At 40.6% G+C, this 23,518-nt stretch overlaps 1 protein-coding gene across 4 annotated transcripts in view; it reads right to left on the minus strand.

The window, feature by feature from the left end:
• Nucleotides 1-23,518, minus strand: part of TEC (tec protein tyrosine kinase) — a 1,312,802-nt gene that overhangs the window by 141,714 nt on the left and 1,147,570 nt on the right. For all 4 annotated transcript variants that reach the window (XM_044061419.1, XM_044061418.1, XM_044061417.1 and 1 more), the window contains exon 13: nucleotides 8,274-8,445. In XM_044061419.1, the coding sequence (XP_043917354.1) occupies nucleotides 8,274-8,445 (172 nt within the window). The remainder of the gene's footprint in view (nucleotides 1-8,273; nucleotides 8,446-23,518) is intronic.

Consider the following 23,518-nt stretch of genomic DNA (forward strand, 5'->3'; position numbering starts at 1 on the left):
TCCTACCCTCTTCAGCATTCAGGTCAAAAACACCACCAACATCTCTCCATCTGATCACACCAAACTTTTAGGTGTTGAGATAGATAATAATCTCAAATTCGACCTTCCACATATCTCTTACTATAAAAAAAGTTCACAAAAACCTCGGGGTACTTTATAGAAACAAACAATACCTAACTAAGACATCCAGAACTGCTATTTCCAACTCCCAACTTATCTCCACCGTATTATATGCCTCTCACATACTCACTAACCTCAGACAGACTGACCTAAATAATCTCACTAACTGCACCCTATCGTAGCCACCACTGTCACTCACTCAGACAATTGGAATGGCTTGAACTCCCTCAACTTCTCCATCTCAGTCAACTCTCTTTTGCCCACAAATTACTAACACCCCCATAACATCCCATCTCTACAAAACCTACTCTAACCTTACTCCTCTTCTTGAGCCCACCGATCCAACAGCAAAAACATACTTCATATCACTAAACCCAAAAACTCTGCAAGGGATACAATATACCAATGTGCTATCTCTAAAATATGGAACAACCTTCCCCCTTCAATAACCAAATTGCCATCCACCTCTCTATTCCAAACCAATCTCAAGGCTTACCTAAAAGTCCACTGGCTCTGCCCCTGCTCTAACCCAGACTAACTATACCCTAATCCATCTCACTTCAAACTCACTTCCTCATACGTTTCATTATCAGCATAATTATTACTTATCACTATATGATATACAATATGTAAAATATTCTAATCAAACCCAGTGTTTATTATTGTTTCTTATTGCTGTTAATGTTTTTGCATGTATATTTTCACTGCAAAAATATGTCCTAACTGATATTATTGCAAGATTCCTCTGTAATGTGTGCTATATTTTCACTGTAAAATCTTGCACTATTTACTGTTACCACTGTAAAGTTTCTTTGTTATGTGTGGAGCTTTTCTTCCCGGGCCTCTGCTGAAAAAGGACCTATGCCCAGTAAGAATTTCCCAGTAAACAAATAAATAAATAATTCATCATGCTTACAATTGGCAATAACTTCTCACTATGGGGTATCACAGAATAATTCCTATCAAACTATCAAGAACATAAGAATATGCTGCTCTCTGTCAATTCCATATTCAATAGTACAACATATGACATTTGCAGTTAATAAAAAGTAAATATTATATTGCTTATAGTAGGTGTTTATTCCTCACTGTCAGGTGCCAGACTAGCACTTACCAAACATTCAAATCTATGCTGATGTTTCTTGCTTGTCCCTTATACTTTAAGCCAAATGGCATATGCAGACATATAAAATAAAATAAAAAAATATTTGGCTTCTGTGCAGTTATAAATTCTTACTATTGGGTATCATACAACAGCACTTGCCAAACTATCAAGACAATGTTGCTTTGTGGTGATTCCTCATTAGGCAGTGCAACAAATGGCATCTGCAGTAAAATATAGTGAAATATTATCTTGTTTATATTTGAACTTTTCATCTTATTATTGTGTATCACTGAACAGCACTTACCAAAGGTTCACATCTATGTTGTACGACACTTCCTTTTAACACAAAACAGCAAATAATATCTGCATACATGTAGTATGTGGTGTCTTTAGGCTTTTCCTGGTTAGGGGTCGCCACAGAGGAACTCCGGTCCACTAATGATTGGCAGTAGATTTTTACGTGCCGAGTTGCCGGCCCTGACGCACAACCTTCAACGAAGGAACGCCCATTCACGCATCTCTTTCACCATAAGGTATCACAGAACAGCACTTGTTTAATGTGTCAGTATTACTACAGCATTTAAATGCTAAGTAAACGTAAGTATAAATTAATTGATACAAACTCTAGCTTGTATTGAATCAATCTCAAGCTGATGACTTTACATGAAGCTGAGTTAATTATGATGCCATCTCATTAACTCACTGTACTCTAATCAACTACGGCCAGTGTTTGGCAAGCCAATATTTAGCACTGACAAACAATTGTATAACTTGAGCTAGATTCCTCAAAATCTACCTATCAATACTATTAAGATGGACATTTTGATAAAATACATTAGGAGATCTGGGTCAAATATCTTCTTCTTTTAGGGAGTTACACAACTACTACAAGTAATAGAGGAAATCATACCCCTGGATTACTTCTGTGTCACTACTAGACAGAGGCACAGTAAACTAACCTAAAAAGGGCACAGTAAACTCAATTCAATGGGTGGCAATAGCCAAACACAAACTGGATAGGCTTGTAAATGCCCTAGGGCAGATAGCCTAGTATGAACCTATGAAGCTATGAACTATCCGTGGGGTTATAAATTCACCTAAACAAATCTCATGCGGTGTAGATTTCTCATACTGCCTGAAGTGTTGTTGTTGTTGTTGTGTCTTTCGGCTTTTCCCGGTTAGGGGTCGCCACAGCGGAACTCCGGTCCACTAATGATTGGTAGTTGATTTTTACGTGCCGAGTTACCAGCCCTGACGCACAACCTTCAACGAAGGTACACCCATTCACGCATGTCTCCACGCAGAAGACGCTCTAGCTGAGAATCGAATTGGACAGTGACTTACTGTGAGACAACAACGCTACCGCAGCACCACCACCGCGGGTCATACAAAAGAGATAACTGCACATCAGGGCTTTTTTAATAGTACATAAATGATCTACTTATGTATGAAGGTATCCCACCTACTAGAGTAGGGCAACAGACAGAGTATTAAGGGGAATATAATTGGAGTAGCACATTGTTACTCTTAGGACTTGTATAGCTGCTACATTCTGGCTGAACTGTAAACTGATATAACAACTGAATTCCTATTGTTATCCATGAAAAGGAAGAGGTAGGATAGTTCACAGATAAGGGTTTTTTGATTTTGGTAATTCATAGCACAGACTTCCATAAGAAATACGCAGTCATAAAACCTGAGTAAAGTCTGCCAGTCTTGTTTTATATGACTGTAAAATGCTGTAGAGTTACATAATACCCAAATAATGTAACAGAATTGCAAAACTGAACTGACCTTTGCTACATTATTTCTCTATATTTGTAGCTGTTCCTTTCTTTATATCTTTCACTAATCTATTGGCCCAAGTCCCCTTCAATAAACACATCACACCAAATGACATTTGACGACCTTTATTAAATTTTCTTAAACATAACTTTGTTATCCAATATTTATTAATTAGAACTTAAACACAATATAGCTAATTAAATTCCAGCATCCACATCCATGTAATGTTAATCAGGACAGTGTGACCTTGCTCATCCTGACCCAGTAGCAGCGTCCATACCTCCAACTCACTTATTTATGAAGCAGCATCCCACTACTCACTTCATTTGCCATTTATTGTACTGCATATCCCACTTATTTTACTTATGAAGCAGCATCCCATTACTTGCTTCATTTACAAATTATTGAATTAACATCCAACCAAATAAGCAGCACCCTTGCTTATTTATCGACTCACCTTCAAATACTCACTTTCCTTTCCCAGTTCATTGCAATGACCATCCAAAAACCAGAGGGGGAACATAAGAGGGCACAACCTGTCCCTCTTCTCCACCCACCAGCCTAACAAGGCTGTTCCCCCTCTCTCAGAAAAACTTTCAGCAACCTAACCACCATTAAGTCCTTAGGCCAAACATCATTTGGTGTACCCCGTTCTCACTAACCAAAATGGATCCGCGTCATCACCACCGGAAACCCTATCACATAACTAACAAAAATAGCCAGTTACCCAAAGAATTGAAAACAAACCACTGATCCCTTTCTTATGCTAATGTAACAAACCATAAACTCATAGCACAGTATAACCACTACACATGAACCAAATACTCCAAACCTCATGACCAATGGAAGCCTTGGAAGGATTAAAAAGACATTACCAGCCAAATAGACAACCAAAACCTAAGCCAACCACCACAAAACTATGCACAGGTGACCGCCTACCTTCATGCCACCTTGCACCCCTACTTTACCACCCAAATAAATCTAAGAACCAACTGAAATCCCATTAATGTCAGTGCAATAACAATCCTAGCATCACACCAACTGTGCATTGTAAACATGTTTTAATTGGCCACCATGGCATTTAAGTAACTAACCCCTAACATCAGCCTTATATAATAATCGTCTAAGAGCCATCCAGCCCAACCTCCAACAACTCTATACAAGTGCAGTACTTAAAGTCATCCTCACCTTCACTGACCCCAAAAACCTTTCTAGAATAACAACCTATTGCCATAACAAATGTCACAGAAACTATAACCCCTTGAACTCAAATCTGCAGCCCAATCATCACAGAAAACACATGTTACAGTATTCAACGTCTGTCCCTTTACCCACTCAACTCATGCTGACCCATCAAACCACTGAAAACCAACCAAATTCATGACAGCACAATAATATGCTCCTGAGTAAGGTGCTGATTGCTAGAAACATCTAACACCTGCATAACCTTAAACACCTCCCAAATCAGTACCTCCCAAAGCCCCTCCTGGCTAAACCCTAAGTCACAACTGAAAGAAATAGAACATGGCCAACTTCTGAAAAACTCCAAAACATGCCTTGCTTAAGCCCTTTATCACCCATGTAAACAAAGCACCCTGCTCCCACAATATACCAAAAGCACCCTGATACCTGCAATGCTTCCAGTAGCCCTACCTATGAAATTCCCTCAAATATAAAGAAATGGTTCTTGTGGTACTCCTTCTAAACCCTAACCTAATATGTATCACCACCAATAGCTACCACGTCCAAAACATTACTAGCCAAGGCACCTCCAAACATTAAACACCAGAGCCACTCGAAAACCAGGCTGTTCTCCCTCCTCCATCTCCAATGTACCTAAACTTACAAAAAACAAAACTGAAGCCAAAACCTCATTTGGTGTACCTCATCCTCCATGAAGCAAACTGGATCACCATCGTCACTATCCCAATGCTTTATCATATAACTCTCTGATGCAACCAGCTGCCTAATTCAATGAAATTAAACCAAGTGCTCTGTTGCAAATGAACCTGCCAAATGTATCACCAAAACACCACACCCAAAGCCATCAAAAAACAAAGCAAGACCAGCAGCATGCCATCTGGCTTAACTGTAGCCTTTGTTTTCCCTAAAGACTATGAAATTACCTACAATGGCTTTTCTTTTCACACAGATTCGTTTGATAATTCAAACACTGCACCCTCTATTACCAGGCAAAACATCCCATGGCCATCCTGTATTTCCTGGCCACTGCATCACCCTGTTAATGGAATTCGATGTATGCATAAAGCCCAGACCTAGAAAGACACAACACCCAGATTGTAACCCAATGGGCTTCCATTTACCAACTCCAATCCTTACAACAAAACTTGCCAGTAACCATAATTCCCTAGTCTTCCCCCTTATCAAACTTACCCCAACCCTTTAAATATGACTTGCCAGTTGAGCAGCCTCACCTTGCTACTAAGCATAAACAATATTTAAAAAAATCTTGCAATGTCCCAACATATACCTTCCTATCGAATCTCACCTGATAAAACCAAGGGTTCATACCACTTCCCTTTTCTCCAAATGAACATTAACCATTTCCCACAACCTCAACTAACCATCAGCACCAGACAACTGAGACTCCACTCCACGTATTAACCTACAGACTCCTAACATCTTTCCCTTATGTACCCTCCCAGACATTCTCAAAAAATTGCCAGCATAGCCTTGCCATGGGACCACAAAAGCTCAACTACCACCCCACAACCCGCAACCCACGCACACATTGTTATGGCTCCACCAAACCCAAGGACAACCCCCAAGGTAATCATAAATAATCCCTGAACCTGCTTCACTCTGCCCCTTACATACCTCATTCTCACTTATCCCCACACTACTCACCAATCATACAGACTCTGACATGCCTTCTGCTGTGGGAGCATCACCCCACTGCCAATCCACTTCCGTTCAGCCATCAACGTATGCCCACTCTGCAATTCCCCATCTGTAACCAAATCACTGATGGCCACTCTGAGCTTCATCTGCAAAAGAAAAGAAAACTGTAATTGTCCACAACACACAACAAAACTTCTTAAAGACAGTTGGTGCCCCCCAGGGCCTACCTTAATCATCTACAGCACATAAAAGCCTCTTCTAAGACTGAAATACCCCTTGAAATACCCCTTCTTAATCATTGTATGAACTTACTGTTTTTTTTTTTTTTTTGAACCATTGCAAGTGTTCCCTTGTCTACCCTTACACCCCAAGCATTAGTGCTCATCATCAAGGCCACGAATGGCCAAACAATAAGGAGAAAGAAACTGAAAACACTCCCTACTTCTGCCCATACAGCAGTTTACCGGATCTGCAGTGATGTCTGCATTAAAGAGGGAAAGCTTTAACGAGAATTACCCCTACCACAGTAACCAACTTCCAAGAGGTATTTTGGAGCTGCAACGTTAAATCCACCCTTCCACTTCCATCTCTGTCATTGACCCTATATCTTACTTAAGACACCAACACCACATACCGCCAATCTTGTACAGCTCCCAATTGTCCATAAGCATCTCCCCACAGCATGTATATGAAGCTGCATTAGGACTACGCAGATTTGTGTAGTAATACTTTTTTTTTGTGCGTTTGTAAATGCCTTCCCATATTGTATGCGAGAGGAAAGGGAATGGCGCTCCCATGTGAGGAATCAGAAATCGTGCCCAACCCCCACTTCCCCCACACACTCGCTACATGCTAATGAACATGCACGGGATAGCAAAACTACCTCAACACCATCACGAGGAAAGAGGGCCCTCCCATGTATTGTCACCAGCTCAGAAACAAGTACCACAACGGGTCCGCACCAGCACGAGTCTACTGAAAGGGAAGAAACCGAATCTCAAAAGTCTGCTATAACCTCAACCCTCAAAAGAACTTCACCACTTTGCAAGAAAGCCACAGGCCTATGAAAATAAACCCAATCCATAAAGCAGAACTCCAGCATCACGGCGCACATGCCCCCCCAGTGGTCAAGCTCTTCCCCAGAAACTGCAAAGACATGATGCGAAACTGCCCCCAATTCACTAACCCCAAACAAAACATACGGCTAAACTTGAACCACATTGAAAATCCGAGAAGTCAATAAGTATGCCATGTGCTCACCGTGAATGCCACATCTCCCTACCTGAAGCATTCCCCAGTAAAAGTGTACTCCAAATGAAGCGTGTATAATACCCCAGCACAGATTTATTGAATGTGACATACAACCATGTATCCAGCACATCATCATCACCAACAGCAACGGTGACAGCCCCACATTTGTCACAGTAACCAAATTAATAAACATGGCACACGCCTTCCTAGTCCCATTGAGCCAACAACCAACCTCTGACTAATCAGAATTACACTCCGAAGCCACACTGAGAAAATAAAGATACTTGGCCATATGAATGGCTCCTCTACCAGCTTACAGAATTCCTTCCAAGACCTACCTCCACACAATAATACCCACAGGTCGTCTTGGGCATAATACCTGCATGTAGCAAGTTCACGCCAAAATGTGATTCCTTACCCAGTTACACTTGCATAAGCCCCTTAAGCCCCTCCCTATCCATACCTAATTTCCTCACAATCATCCCTCTCTCCCCATTTAACTCTTTCCTCCCCCCTACCCACTTTACTCCTACTAATATGTTTATCTAACTCCCCCTGAAGATGTCCCAGGACAAAATGGTTTGTTACCAAACCTCATTTCTCTTATCATATAGTTTCCTCTACTTGTAATATAGCAGAAAGTGTATAAGAAAAGTCTATATAACTAATTTCATGACATAAAAAAGTACTCCAGATTGGTGTGATACAGTAAGACATCAAGAAACCATAACAAGACCGAACTGATCAAGCCCAAGACACAAATAGATTACTCAGTTTACTGGACTCAGAATATCCCAGTTTGTGGTAATAACTATGACATAAGATTGATTTATCAGTGGTTAATAATATAAAATCACAAACATTAGATATGTATGCTAAAATCATTGTAATGTACTGCCCTGACCGGTGTATTTAAGCCCTCCATTTTCTATAATTTCCAGCTAATTCTCGTCTTCCTTTTTCCGCTGATGAAAACAACTAATAATGGCAAGAAAAAAGATCATTTTAAAGATTCATCCTGCTATTTATGCTGATTTATAAATCTTACTCATATCAGTAGTACTGAATTAGGTATTAATATTTACGTGTTTTTATTTATATTTACTTCATGAACACTAAGATGCATTGTGTAAATGTAGATATAACTTACATCATTACTTTTGCTTCCTCAATGAAATCCTCCTCAAACATTGCACCTTCTCGGATGGCCTTAATTGCCACTTTGTGCTGTGCTCGCCACTTTCCTAAACGTACCACGCCACACTGTCCACTGCCCAGCTCCTTCATAAATGTCAGCTCTGATGGCTTTATTTCCCATTTCTCTGTAAAATGATAACATTAAAATAGCACAATTAGTACATGAATTAAGATCAGTCACAATCACTGCTTTATTCCTAACAAATGGGAAAGAGGAAAGAAATGCTATTTTGAACAGATGTGATTTTCACGATATCCACTGAAGAGAAAAACTGATTTAGACAAGGCAGAGCAAACAGACGCAGAAACTACTCATAACAAACTTAAAACAATACGCTGTTCATCATATGCCATGTAACATGATAGACGGTGTCTCTTTCAGGTCCTGTAGTTCCACAACACTCTGCAATTTACCTAAATGTCCCACCCCTATCTGTTATAATTCTAGACGGTACAAAATAACTATCCCACACTCCAAATATTTTCTACTACCATTTCACTGTTATATCCAGTACTTTGCTAAGTAATTTCTTTTGTTTCTATCATTATTCCAAAATCGTGAAGGCAAATGTCTAAATTCTTTCTGGCATTGTTACCAGAATATACAATATTATATTTGATCTCCCTGTCACATATACTTCTCAAAATATTTGCAGAATGTCCAGATTTTGGTTTTCTGGCAAATCATTGAGGACTGATGTCACTAAATAATGACATGCATTTAGTTTTAGACTTCATATCCACTATAAAATGCTTGATAATGTAAAATCTGTTATTCTAGCAACTTTCTAAGTTTGTAAACAAAGTAATATTTAAAATTTATACCTGATTTTGGGCATCTGTCCACCATTATTTTTAGCTTTGTCCAGATTTCTTGCACTTAGAGGTTGATAGGTATGCTGTAAAACCAAGAACCCTGAAAAAGAAGACCACCTAAAGAAGGGTTTCATGGTTGTTTTCAGCAATTTTAGTTCCATGTTGCTACTGAAGAGGCACGTAATGACAAACTCAATAAAGGGTCAGTCTGTCTCCCACTACTCATATGTAGTATAGTCTGGGCTTACTTCTGAGATCATGTTATTTCTCACTCTGAATAGCCTTTACCTTTTTAAAAAAATTCAAGTAATTTTGTTGATAGAGCATACTGTAAAAATGTTGATGTTGCAGTTTATAAACAAGCATTCCACAACTTGTTGAGCAACAAATTCATAGGACCAACCAAAATTCTGTTTTGACTGAAACTACATGGTTTCAACTTCCACAGCAAGTGGCATATATATGTGTACTAATTCAATTGCTTTAACGTCATACACTTTTCCTTACAATCACAAACTAAATAACAGTCATCCCTCATTAACAGTCATAGGAATGCAAAGCCATATAATTCATGTTTACCTAAGCATTTACTCTATAACAGTCAGACCTTTTTAATGTAAGCTTGTCCGGCTATCAGCATAGTGTGTACCCTTAACCTAATTTGTTATTCTGCATTTTTCATATTAGAAACACAAAGGCATGGCAGGGTGTATAGATGCAAATCATGCAGTATCCCTAAAACTGCAGATTCTTCTTTAACTATTATTGTTTATGAAGATAATGAGGTCTATATATAACATATATCCTCACCCACCCTTAATTAAATCTACTCAAACTCAATCCCTGTGTATAATACTCCACTGCTAAAGAAAGTTATGTCCAAACTGTATCCGAACTTATAACAAAAAAACAAAAAAAATGAAAAGAAACAGCCTAAAACTTCCTGCTCCCACTTACAAAAACACACAAAACTATATAGCAAGGATGAAAACGATGAAATCCTCATTTTAAACAACATATGTAAAACAGACATGCTTTTTCAGTTAGCATACCTCTCATCCTCTAAATGCCTGAATCATAGCACCACAACTGCCCTTATAAGTTTTACCAATACCAAAAACCACAGAAATGATGGTACTCTTGTGTCCTATATCTTCTTGGACCTATCAAAAGCTTTTGATACAGTCTCTTATCAGAAATTCCTCAATGAACTCTCCACTCTTAAACTCAGCCTCTCATCACTTGCACGATTCCAAAGTTACTTAACTAATCGACAACAGGCTGTCAAAAGGCAACAAGAGTTCTCATCCTGCCTACCTGTCACCATGGGGGTCTCCCACGGCTCAATTCTAGGTCCAGTACTTTTCAATATATTTACAAACAGACTGTATACAGCTACTACTCTAGCCTCTACTGTTCAATATGCTGATGATTCTACTGTCATCTGCGCTGCACCTACCCTAAAATAACTCAAAGAGAGGACGCAACAGTCCTTTTCAGCTGTCGAAGCCTGGTTATCTGACTCACAATTCTGAATCCATCTAAAACCAAACTCATGCTCTTTCACCCCAGTAAATCATCAGACCCCACAACTCCATTCCATCTATAATCCTCCAATAATACCATATTAACGACCGTACCCCAAACTAAATTGTTAGGTGTCCTAACAGACAATAATTTGAAATTCAATAATTAACTATCTCAGTTTATCAAAATGACACACATAAAGCTAGGTGCTCTCTACAGAATCAAACCCTTCCTCACTAACAACACATGACAAAAAACTGCCAGACCTCACCTAGCCTCCAACTTGCTATATGCATCCCCTATCTTCACAAACCTAAAGAATTCTGATTTAGTCAAGCTGGAAGTTTGCTACAATAAAATTGCCAAATTCACTACTAACTCCCCACACAGATCTCAGCACTGATCTGCCTTAAAACAAATCAACTGGCTAGAGTTACCACATTACCTAACCTACACTCAACTCATTATTGCCCACAGACTGGTACACAACCTGGAAAAAACTCCTGCACTACAAAAAATGCTCCAACCCTACATTAATACTCGAGTCCTCTGAATCTCGAATAAAACTCTTCTACAGGTATCCAAGTCCAACAATTTTGCCAAGAACTCTCTCTACTCAAACTATGTCTCTAAAATTTGGAATTCTATTCCACAGCCTATTATATCTACCACTGAGCCAACACACTTTAAAAATCTATTTAGGACCTTCCTCAGTAGCAAATGGCTTTGCCCATTCACTAGTCCTGGCTAAATCTTATCCCATGCCCAGTAGCCAATCTGTCTTTTTTCCTACCATTTTATGTCCATCATAAGTAATCAAACTTACTTGACTTATTACATTCCCCCATTCCTATACCCCCCTCCACTGCATATAATACAACCATTAATTTCATTCCCCCTTCCAGTACACATTACTCTGTTTCCTCTCAACTAGCACAATATCTTTACCTTAACTTTTCTTCCCTTTTCCCTATAATTCTTTTTCTTCTACCAAAACATACTTTCCCTTTTCCTTTTACATTTTCCATCATTAACCTTAATTCTCTCTCATTTCTGTGTTTTCTTCTCTCTGCTCACCTCTTGCACCTGTTCAACTGCTTTTACTCGTGAACTCTAAGCCTGATGGATAAGCTCACCTGTTCTGTGGCTTTTCTTATCCTTCCTTACTTCCACTTTCAATCTACAGTATCACTTTTTAAGATGTGTTTATCAGTGTTTAACTATTAACTGTTACTCTTATGTATTGAATATTACTTTAGATATATTTTATGTCATATTTCATTCATTGTATTTAAATGCAACTGTTTTCTTGAATGTATGATTTTTTTTCATTATCTGTGTAATTTGTTAATTGTATTGGAAACTTTTCTCACTGGGCCTCCACTGAAAATGGGCTCTGTCCCAGTCGGACTTTTCTGGTAAACAAATGTTAAATAAATAAATAAATTCTGGCCCGATACTTACAGACCAGAGAAAACATCCACTAACAATGCTAAGTATCCTGTTATCCATTACTGTTTCACAAGGTGGGAGAAGAACAAAATACCTGGAACAAATCTATGCAGCAGGAGGGAGAAACCAAAAGTGTAACCTGAGGTTATGACTGAATTCCAGCCCCAGAAGCTGCATGGCAGACATCTTAACCACTGAGCAACAAACCATGGTCTATTTGATGAGAGAGATCAAAAAATTAGGATCTCACAATAGGCATCACAGGGGTGTTGTAAACCTTAACTTTGCATATATGTCTCTGCAGATGCCCACAGTGTAGGCATGCAACTAGTCCATACCCCTCAACCTTTTAGCACAATAATTATGGACAAAGCCAAAAATATAGGGGAAACAAATGGCCAAAATCAGGGATGGACTTTAAATATTGCTGCTACAGAGTTAAAAATTTGCTAGAATAGTATATTTTTTTTGCATTAGCATGCATTTTCAGAAGGACATGAAATCTGAAACTCAAATGCTTGTCATTATTTAGTGACTTCAGTCATCACTAATTTGCTAGAAATACTAATTTTATGAGGAACAGACAGAAAATAGGAGGTAAAAACTGGACATTTTGCAAAATTCTGAACAGCTGAGAGATATGAACTGGTCAGGCAATGGTGTTGATATAAATACTACATGGCCTTTCCTTCATTGTAAGCAGGCACCTCCTGGCAGGTCTCCATTTTTCACCAGCAATACTTTAAAGGGTAACTGTACAGCATCATTAGGAAGCACATATAATATTTCTTTCAGAATTCTGTTTCATTTGTTTATATTTCACTGTTGGTTTGTCCTTAAACCCTGGATAGCCAGCTATGAATCATGACACATTTTATATGTCACAGTAATGCATAAAGACAATACATAATGAGTGTATCATATCAGCAGTGACATACACTAAAAGAAAAAAGAAGTTATGTACTTACCATAACAATCCATCTGTGTTGTCCATTTTCATTTATCCTTGAAATACAGGTTTGGGTCACATATCAGAACTGACTTGGCCATTACTACACCTTGTGCAGGCCAAAAACTTTCGAGCTTCATCCCTACCTGCAATCCTACTCTCCCAGTTACCTCAGATCTAGTTTGCAGATTAGAGATATAAAGTCATAAGAAAGCCTTCATGGAAACCACATCTGCTATGTCATAATGATTACGATAAAGTTATATGTCCACTACCTGTTCCACCAAAGGGCCTTCAAAGGCCAGGGGATGGAGGAAGAGGAGTCAAGGATAAATACAATGGATAACACAGATGAAACATTATGGTAAGTACATAACTTCTTTATCTGATGTTGTCAATTTTCATTTTATCCTTGACATATGGGGCAGAATCTCCAGCTAAGCTAGACCTTGGGAAGACTCACAGAAGGATATTCTTGATCACCACTGAACCAAAGGATGTTCTTTCCCTGGAGACCAAATCCAATTTGTAATGAGCAATAAAGTTATGGGGAGAAGCCCAAGTTGCTGCTGCAAAAATATCATCCATTGAAGCTCAAGATTGGAAAACTGCTGAAGTGGCTATACATCTTGTAGAATGTGCCTGAACAGGCCTAGGCAAATCAATTCTCTTCTTGTTATAGATAAAGGATATACAATCCTTGAGCCATCCAACTAAGGTCACCTTGTTGACTGGTTTACCAGACCTTGCACTTGAAACGGAGACAAATAGTTGGTCATATTTTCTTACATCTTTCGTTCTGTGTAGATAAGTATGTAATTGTCTGTGAACATCTAACAAATGCAGACAGTATTCACCTTTGTTTGTAAATTTGGGAAAGAATACTGGTAAATTAATAGGCTGAATGATACTAGTCTCTGACACTACTTTAGGTAGAAAAGTGGGATTTGTCCTTAAGAAAACTCTGTCTTTGTGAAAAATCAGGTAATGTGGTCTTGCATGATAAGGCTTGTATTTCTGAAATATGTTTGGCAGAGGTTATTGCCACCAAAAATAAAGTTTTCCATGATAGATACTTCAGATCACAGTCTGCAGATAGTTCTAAGGGGGATTGTACAATGGTTTATGACACCAGAGTTAGATCCCAAGTTGGAGTAGGATCCTTAGAAGAAGGCTTTAACAATAGTGTCCCTTTTAAAAAGGATTTATAAAATTTATGAGAAGCCAAGGAACGTTCTTCCAAACCATTATGGAAATTTGAAATGGCTGCTAGTTGAATGTTAATGGTAGATAGGAAGGTCCTGCAATAAAAAGAGAAGCTCAGAAATCTAAAATGTTATCAACAGATGCAGAAAAGGGATCAATATCCCTTTTATGAGTCCAAAAAGTAAATCTCTTCTATTTACTAGTATAGAGTTTACAGGTAGAAGGCTTATGAGAAGCTAGAGGAATTTGATGTACCAGGGAATAAAGATTAACTTGCCTGTCAGTTAATGGAAATGAAGAAACCGTGATGTCAGCTTGAGGTTCAGAATGTTTGGATGAACTAATTCTTCTGGATGAGACAGAAGTTCTGGAGCCAGGTCCAAGGTCAATGAAGCAGAAAAGGCCAAAGAAAGGGGAACCATACCTGTCGAGGCCAATAAGGTGCAATGAAGATTACTTTGCTCTTCAGCCTGATTGCTTTCTGTAGGTATTTTGGGATTACAGGAATCAGGGTAAAGGCATATAGGAGTTGGGGGGGGGGGGGTCAAATGTGAAGAAGAGTGTCTCTTTGTGACTTCCCCAGAAGGGGGATCGGCAAAGTATTGCTGCACTTGCTGTTTAGGGGCAAAGCAAAAAGGTCACAGCAAGGCTGGCCCCACTGATGGAAAATCCTTTCTGTCACCTTTGGATTGAGAGACCACTTGTAAGGCAGGAGAATACATCTACTCAATTTGTCTGCTATCACACTGGAACTTCCCGGAATGTGTACTGCTATCAGAAAGCGGTTGGAAGAGTTCTCCCACTGCCACACTGAGTGTTTCCCGACAAAGGGGGTAAGATTTGGTTCCTCCTTGTTTGTTGATGTACCAAACTACTGACATACTGTCTGTTTGAACTGCAGTTGTTCTCACAGGAAGAGGAGTTTGAAAGGCTTGTAATGCTAAAAGCACACTCAGCTCCAAAACACTGATATGTAAGATGGCCTCTAGGGGGGACCAAGTCCCTTGGACAGTCTTGCCCAGAACATGCACCCCCCCCCAGCCTATCTGGGAGGCGTCCGTGGTCACTATGGCCTTGGGTTCTGGAAGGATGAAGGGGGCAGGAGAATTTCTCTAGAATGTATCCACCAAGGTAGATCTTTTCTGCAAAGATTGGTGATCAAAATCTGGTCTGACAGGGGTTGGTACAGCACTGACCATTGAGATGCAAGCCGCCATTGTAGAATTCTCATGCTATATCTTGCTAAGGGAACTAGAGTTATTGCTGCTGCCATGGACCCTAAAGCCTGTAAAATTAGATGAGCAGGTACTTTCTTGCTGTGGATTATTTTTTTTAAACCTATGTTCTGATTTTCTGAAATGTCATGGGAAGAAAGATGCTATGGATGTTGTTGTATTTAGTACTGCCCCTATAAACTCTAAATTCCTAGTTGGAGTCAGTTGAGATTTTTCATAATTTATAGCTATTCCTAAGTATGCACAGGTCTGGAGAACATAATTCCTTGCTGCTATCAATTGATGTGTGGTCAGAGCAGTAATGACCCAGTTCTACAAGTACAGAAGCACACGGAATCCTTGTAATCTCAAGTGAGCTGCTACTACTGCCACACATTTGGTGAACACCCTGGGGACTGTGATGAGACCAAAGGACAGAACCCTGAAATGATAACGACTGTCTCTCAGCTGGGAACTGAGGAACTTTCTGGAGCGTTTGTCAATTTTTACGTGATAATATGCATCCTGAGGGTCTACTGAGCACATCCAGTCATCATTTTCCAAAAACTGAAGAATGGACTGTACAGTGATCATCCAGAATTTTGTTTGCTGAACTGATTTGTTCAATAGACTGAGATCCAAAACTGGTCTCCAGTCCCCTGTCTTTTTGGAACTAAAAGAATTTTGAGTAAGTTCTGGATTCTTTCTGGTCTGGTGGGACATCACGGATGACTCTTTTCTCTAGCAGTTTTTGAATTTCTAGAACTGCTGGTTCCCCTTGACTGGGTGGAACATTGGGGATTTTTTTGCATGTGGGGGAGATAAAAAGAAAAGGACATGGTATAACCTCGGGAAATAATCCTCTGCACCCAAGAATCTGTTGTTATTTTTAGCCAGGCATTTTGGTGCAGGGATAAGTGTCCCCTGACTGGCTCCAGAGGAAGACAATCAGTCCTCCTTTCAGGAACGCTGAAAGGGCTTACCCAGGAAGTATTCCCTGAAGCCCTGATTCTGCAGACCACCTCTGCCGCACGGACAGCGTCTTCCATTGTAGTTCCCCCACTCTGCCCCTCGAAGAACTGTCTCCATGTATGTACTGGTAAGGCCTTTGGGACTTTCTGAACAACAATCCTTCTATTGCTCCTCTGATTCCTGGAAAAGGATCTTTCGGGAGTGGAAAAACATACGCCCACAGCAGAAAGGGTCTTACCATCCTTCTCACAACTCTATAATGTCTCTCTAACTTTTGGGCCAAAAGAGATAATCCGTCAATGGGTGCATTGATGAATGAGGACTTACATGGCTCCACAAAGTCATCCAGATGGATCCAGGCATGTCTCCTTACGGTTAAGCCTGAACCCAACACTCTGGTGGTCCCTTTGGCTGCATACGCAATGAGCCTCATGGATGAGCTGGACACAGACTCCAGGGTAGCCAACTGGGAAGCAACCTTTTTTTGGACTCCCTCAGTAACAGGTCCTACCAGGGTATCTGACAGTTCTTTGATCAGATCCCTTTGAAGTCTGGTAAAATGTGCCAGGAAATTCAAAGACCTTAAGGCAAAGGTCAATGAAGCGTAAACCCGCTTTCCAAAACTAGCCATCACCCGCGACTCTCTGCTGGATGGATGAATAGAGGCATTCTCCTCAGCTAGTTCCTTTTTTTGGTGGTGGCCACTATGACCATGGCATCTACTGCTAATCCTCTGGCCCAGAACTGTTTATCCTCAGGGGCAGATAACATTTTGTCCAGTCTCTTGGGGATGGCTTCAATGGTATCCCTTGCCTTCCATGCCTGCTAAGAGATCAACTGAATGAGCTCATCAGTGGGTGGAATCACCCAAGAGGTGGACGAGCGAGTACTGAAAGCCTGCAGGTAAACTGATTCCTCCGTGGAAGGATTTTGGGACTTCAATCATCCCTCTGTTTCAATATTTCTAGGATGTCTCCAAAGAAGACATCATCAGGGGGTGACTTTGGGGACCCTTCCACTTCATCAAAATTAGTGTCTTCTGTGATCAATTCCTTTGGGGAATGTAAGTGCTTCCTCTTGCACTTCTTCTTCTTTTGAGGAACCTCCTTAAGGGACTGTCTGGTGAGGTATCAAAAGATGACAGAATCTGTATCTGAGGTTCCTGAGGATTTGGCACTCACTGCTACAGTGGAGACACAGGTCGAATATATCTCAGGAAATATTTTGAAAAAAGTTTACTTAGCTCGAGAGCTATGGTGAATGTATCTGCTAGGAAACTGGCATACAAGCTCTGAGGTAACAGGGAAAGGAGGACTGTGGGTAAGGGTGAAGCATGAGAGTTTTTGGCCTGCAAAAGATGTAGTAATGGCCAAGTCATTTCTGATATTGGACCTGAACCCATATGTCAAGGATAAAATGAAAACTGACAACATCAGTAGTGTTAACTTTATATGTTGTGTTATCCTTACACAGGCACAGAACACAACACTGATTGTGGCATGTGACTCCCTCCACCCCCAAATTTCTCCATGTCACAAACAGCAAAAGCAATTTTATCTGATCCTAACCACGTATATAAGGAATTGTATAGAGATGATATAAGATAATCCCATTCACTCTATGGATCCCAACTCACAAACCCAAGGAACCTGATACTAAAGCTCAGACAACAGAATTATCCAACAAGAAGCAATTTTTTTACATAATCTCCTATGTATGTTGTGATACAAGATATGTAGCCACTGTGTATTCAACAATAATACATTCCTTAACTGTATAGAGCCAGTCTTCCCCAGCTGTGATTTTCAATGAACCTCAAATTCATATGTTGTATGGGCAAGAAGCAACTGTAACACAATCTGTGTTTGTTGGTTAAGACTCCGGATTGCAGGGAATGGATTTAATGCATCAAAAAGGTGGATAGGATTCCATATATATCCTTAAATAACATTTTAAACTGGACTAAACTATTATCTAAACATTTTCCAGCAATGACACATAGGTCAGGTAAGCATCATGTCAGGCCAGAAACACTCCATCAGGAAACATTCTTCATAAATTATTAGTGAATTTACTGTAAGTGAAAAAAAGTAATTAATACTGAAATTCCAGAAAAAAAATCCTCCATCACACTGACTTCACCTGTTTTTCTTAATCATGTATAAATCCTGTTTACACAGATCCAGTGGCAAAGTCTGTTTCATCATGCTCTCCTGCAGGGAAAGGACTGAGGACACATCACACTGTCATCAACGAATTGCTTCTATATGCATGGCTAAGGAGATTACAGCCAGGTAACTATGAGGATCGCCTAGGTGTAACACCATCCATAAAACAGTAAAAAGAGACATATTCCCACAGCTGAGGTAATAAAAGTTTACACAGATGCACTGTCTCCACCTCCATCATACCAGTTCTGTAAATCAGAAAGTACAGTTGTGTACACCTACCATAAATGTAGATGTTCGAGTGTATTCACTGTTGTAGTCATTACATTTGGGTAATCTGCTGGCAGGTTGTCCTCAGTCAGCCTGATTAACAAAGTCTTGGGTTCTGTGTCGGATGATGTCCCTTCTTCCATGACGTCAGGTAGTCAGGGGTATAAAACATATCGCCGACATCATTACATCAATTTTTCTTTCCCCAGATGTCAGGTGCCCCCCTAATGGGGAGCAAATAAATACAAAAACACAAAAGAATACCTCCAACCAAAAGCAAATACATCGAAAAGGCTTTTAAACATAGTAAAGGAAAGTAGAGGTATAGTCAGAAAATCTAGGGGGCTGGAGGGAGGGTAACCAGGCCTCCAACAGTGAATACACTCGAACATCTACATTTATGGTAAGGGTACACAACTGTACTATGTTCTTCGTGTTTCACTGTTGCAGTTATTACATTTGGGTAGATTCCCAAAGCTATGGTTGGGAGGAGGAGTTTATACAGCTTTAGGGCCAGCTATAAGGCCTTGCAAGACAGCAGTGGCAAAGCCAGCTCTGGATTTAGACAGAATTAGTAAATGATAATGCTTGGTGAAAGTATGCACAGAACTCCAGGTAGCAGCTTCTAGGATATCCCTTGTAGGGACACCTCTGAGAAAGGCTGTAGAAGTAGATGCAGCCCTGGTGGAGTGAGATCTGATCCCCTGGGGGATAGGTTTTCCATGGTGCTTATAGCAGAAATGAATGCAATGGCTTATCCATTTAGAAATTGTTTGTTTTGAAATAGGCTTCCCCTCTGCCCCTGCAGCAAATGCTACCAGCAATTGTTCAGATTTTCTTCAAGATTTAGACCTGTCCAAGTAGAACCTTAGTTGTCTGTTCACATCCAAGGAATGCAGAATCCGTTCCCCTTTGTTCTGTGGACTGGGAAAGAAGGTTGGCAAATGAATGGACTGATTAAGCACCACACTGGAAACCCCCTTGGGCATGAAGGATGGATTGGTCCTCAGAGATACCCTGTCCACATGAAAGTTGATGAAAGGCTTCACTGCCATAAGGGCCTGTAATTCAGATATCCTTCTAGCTGAAGTGATTGCTAAAAGGATGGCTGTTTTCCAAGAAAGAAATTTTAAGTCTGCAGTAGCAGCTGGCTCGAAAGGAGGTAGAGTGAGTTTCTCCAAAACAAAGTTAAGGTCCCAGGCAGGAGCTGGAGCTCTCCTGGGTGGTAACAAGTTTTTTGCCCCTTTGAGATACTGCTTGAGCACAGGATGTGAGAAGAGGGAAGGTTCTGGGTTATAGTGAGCTGAAATGGCTGAGGTGTGGATTTTAATGGAGGAAAAAGACAGGCCCTTGTGAAACATCTCAATTAAATATCGCAAAATCTGAGGTAAATTGGGTGCTGCTGTGCTCATCCCTAAAGACTGGTTCCAGGCACAGAATCTTTTCCATTTGTCAGCATAAGATCTTCTAGTACTAGGTCTCCTCGCCTCCAAGATGACATCCATCACAGGTTTGCTGAGGGATGATAAGGGCGAATTTAAGTGATTAGCCAGGCTGCAAGGTTTAATGTTGGAAGCTGAGGGTGCAGAATTTGGTTCTCCTACTGAGACAGCAGGGAAGGAGTCTAAGGCAGGTGCCATGGAGATATTTGTGACACACTGCGCAGGAGGGGGTACCAGTGTTGGCGCGGCCAGTCTGGAGTAATCAAAATCATCCTTGGTTTGCCCTGGTTGACTTTTAGTAGAACTTTGGAGAGCAGTGGCAGAGGGGGAAAAGCATAGACTGATAGATTTTTCCAGCTGAAGGATAGAGCATCCACTTTCTAGGCTTGTTTGTGGGAAGTCCTTGTGCAAAACTTGTCCAACTGGTAGTTCTGGGGGGAGGCAAAGAGATCTATGTCTGGGCTCCCCATTTGTTTGTCAACATGTTTAAAATCCGTGGTTCCAGTTTCCACTCATGTGGGTCCATGAGGTTTCTGCTTTGTCCGTCTGCCAGTGTATTCAATTTTCCTGGCAGGAATTGAGCTTGTAGATGCACTTGGTAGCTCAGGGCTGTGTTCCACAATGCCATGGCTAATCTGCAGAGGGGGTAGGAATGTGTACCCCCCCTGCTTGTTTATGTACCACATAACCATGGTGTTGTCCGTCTTTACCATTAGTTGTCCTGGAAGAATGTAGTCCTTGAAGGCTGTCAGAGCATTCTGTACAGCTAACATTTCTTTTTGATTGATATGTAGGTGCATTTGATTTGGGTTCCATTTGCTCTGAATGCATTTCCCTACCTGGTGAGCCCCCCATGCATAGTCTGATACATCTTTAGTTAGGGTTTGGGTGGCAGGGGGTAGTGTGAATGGTAATCCCTTGCTTTGGTGGCAAGCTTCTGCCCACCATAGGAACTCCAGGTGTAGGCAAGGAATGAAACGAATCATTGTTTCCAGGCTGTGACAATGTTGACTCCATAGACTTTTTAGATACCACTGTAGTTTCCTCATATGCAGTCTTGCATATGGAATTAGAAGAATACAGTAGGCCATGAACCCCGAGGCTTGCAGCATTTGTCTTGTAGATAGCAGGGTTTTTGTGGCCACTTGTTTGAAGTAAGTTCCCAAATGAAATTGCTTCTCTGGCATGAGGAAAGCCATCTGGGCAGTTGTATATAAGCTTGCACCCAGGAATGTAATCTGTTGACAGTGTACTAGTTGTGATTTCTTTTCGTTTATAGTGTACCCTAGACAAGTTAGAACCCTTGTTACAAACGCCAGATGATTTAAAAGTATGGCCTGGTTTTCTGCCTGAATTAGACAATCATCAAGGTAAGGATATATTTGAATATTTCTTTGTCTGCAAAATGCAATAACTGGAGCTAGGCACTTTGTGAATACCCTGGGTGCAGTAGATAAGTCAAAGGCAGGTGCAGAGAACTGATAGTGCGTGTAGCCTGCTTTGAAACGTAGGTATCTTCTGCAAGATTCCCTGATTGGGATGTGCAGGTAGTCTTCTTTTAAATCTAGAGTTGCCAACCAGATGTCTTTGCCTAGCATGGGAAGTAATTGGTGAAGAGTCAGCATCTTGAATTTTGGAATCTCCAGAAAGGTGTTTAGAATAGAGAGGTCCAGGATTGGACGCCATGATTTGTCTTTTCTGGGTACCAAGAAAAGCCTTGAATAGAAACCGTGTCCCTTTTCCTCTTCTGGCACCAGTTGAATAGCCCCCATGCTTAAGAGAGAAAGTACTTGTTTTTGAGCCTCTGCCCACTGATTCGAGGGCAAGTCTGGACACCCGTTTGGTGTTGGCAATGTGTGGAAATTAAATCTGTATCCCTGGGACACTATATTTAAAACCCATTTGTTCTGGGTTATGAGTTCCCGGTTCTTTGCATGAAGAGCAATCTTTCCCCCCAAAGGGGAGGTTGAAAGATAAGTGCTTGGTAATTTTAACAAGAAGTCATTGAGACTGTTTACTGTAGGTGGGTGTCTTGATATTTCCAGATTTGGAAGTGGAGGCCCCCCCACTGCTTAGCTCTGAGAGTACCCTGGGACTGAAACCTGGGGTTTTTGCTGTGTCTGGGCTTGGCTTGAGAGGATCTGGAAGGGGCTGGAAAGGACCAATTCTTAGCAGGCCAATGCCTACTAAATCTTGGAGGTTGCACTTGTAAGAAATATTTAACAGTTTGTATAGATTTAGCTTTATCTTTCATCTTTTTTAGAACTTCGTCAGCCTTATTGCCAAACAGGTGGTCCTGATTTAAAGGAGCATCCAACAATTTAACTTTAACATGATCAGGCAAAAGTTGCTCCTTAAGCCAAGCATGCCTTCTAAGCACAGACGCAGTAACAGCAGCCCTGCAGGAGGCCTCTAAAGAATCAAAATTACATTGCAAATTATGTTTTCCAACTTGTTCAGCAGAATGTATTAAATCCTGTAAATCTTTATTTTCCACACAGGAATCAACATTATTTTCTGTTTAAGCAGTCCAATAATATGCTGTTGATATTTTAACATATGAAATTGGCAGTTTAATGCTCTGATTGCCAAGGTTGCAGAAGTATAAACCTTTTTACCCCATCTATCCAGCGCCCTGGAATCTCTATCAGAAGGGTTAGGAGTTTTAGCAGTAGAAGCCTTAATGCCCTTGGGCCCCTAAGAAATGGTTTCTGGATCTGCAACAGGGTTTTTGAAAAGGAACTTGTGGGACTCAGGAACCCTGTAGTATCTGTCAGGTTTACTAGCAGCCAGAGCCAGGGATCAGGGGCCAAACTGGATTCCGAGAACACATCATCAACAATGTCTAGTACAGGAGGTATAGCCAAAGGCCTATGCTGAGGTAGAAGCAAGAAATCCTTAAGTCTCTTTTTTGAATCAGAAAATTCCTGGCTTTCCCAGTGGAAATGCTTCCTCAAAGCATGTAAAGTTTCCCCAAAAGAAAAGTCTTCAGGAGGGGAAGCAGAGGGAATGGAGTCCTCTGCATCGGAATCTTCATAAGTAGGTATGGACAAATCCAGGTCATTAGAAGAGTCAGAAGAAACAGAATCCTGATCAGAAGATTCATAATCAAGTTCAGCCCTAAAGCCTCTTAGAGGAGGGGGTTGACTACCTCTGATTAGAGAAATTAGATCTTCAGCCAT

The sequence above is a fragment of the Protopterus annectens genome, chromosome 2.part0 (genome assembly GCF_019279795.1).
Source record: "Protopterus annectens isolate FY-2018-M chromosome 2.part0, PAN1.0, whole genome shotgun sequence".
In the NCBI taxonomy this organism is placed as follows: domain Eukaryota; kingdom Metazoa; phylum Chordata; order Ceratodontiformes; family Protopteridae; genus Protopterus; species Protopterus annectens.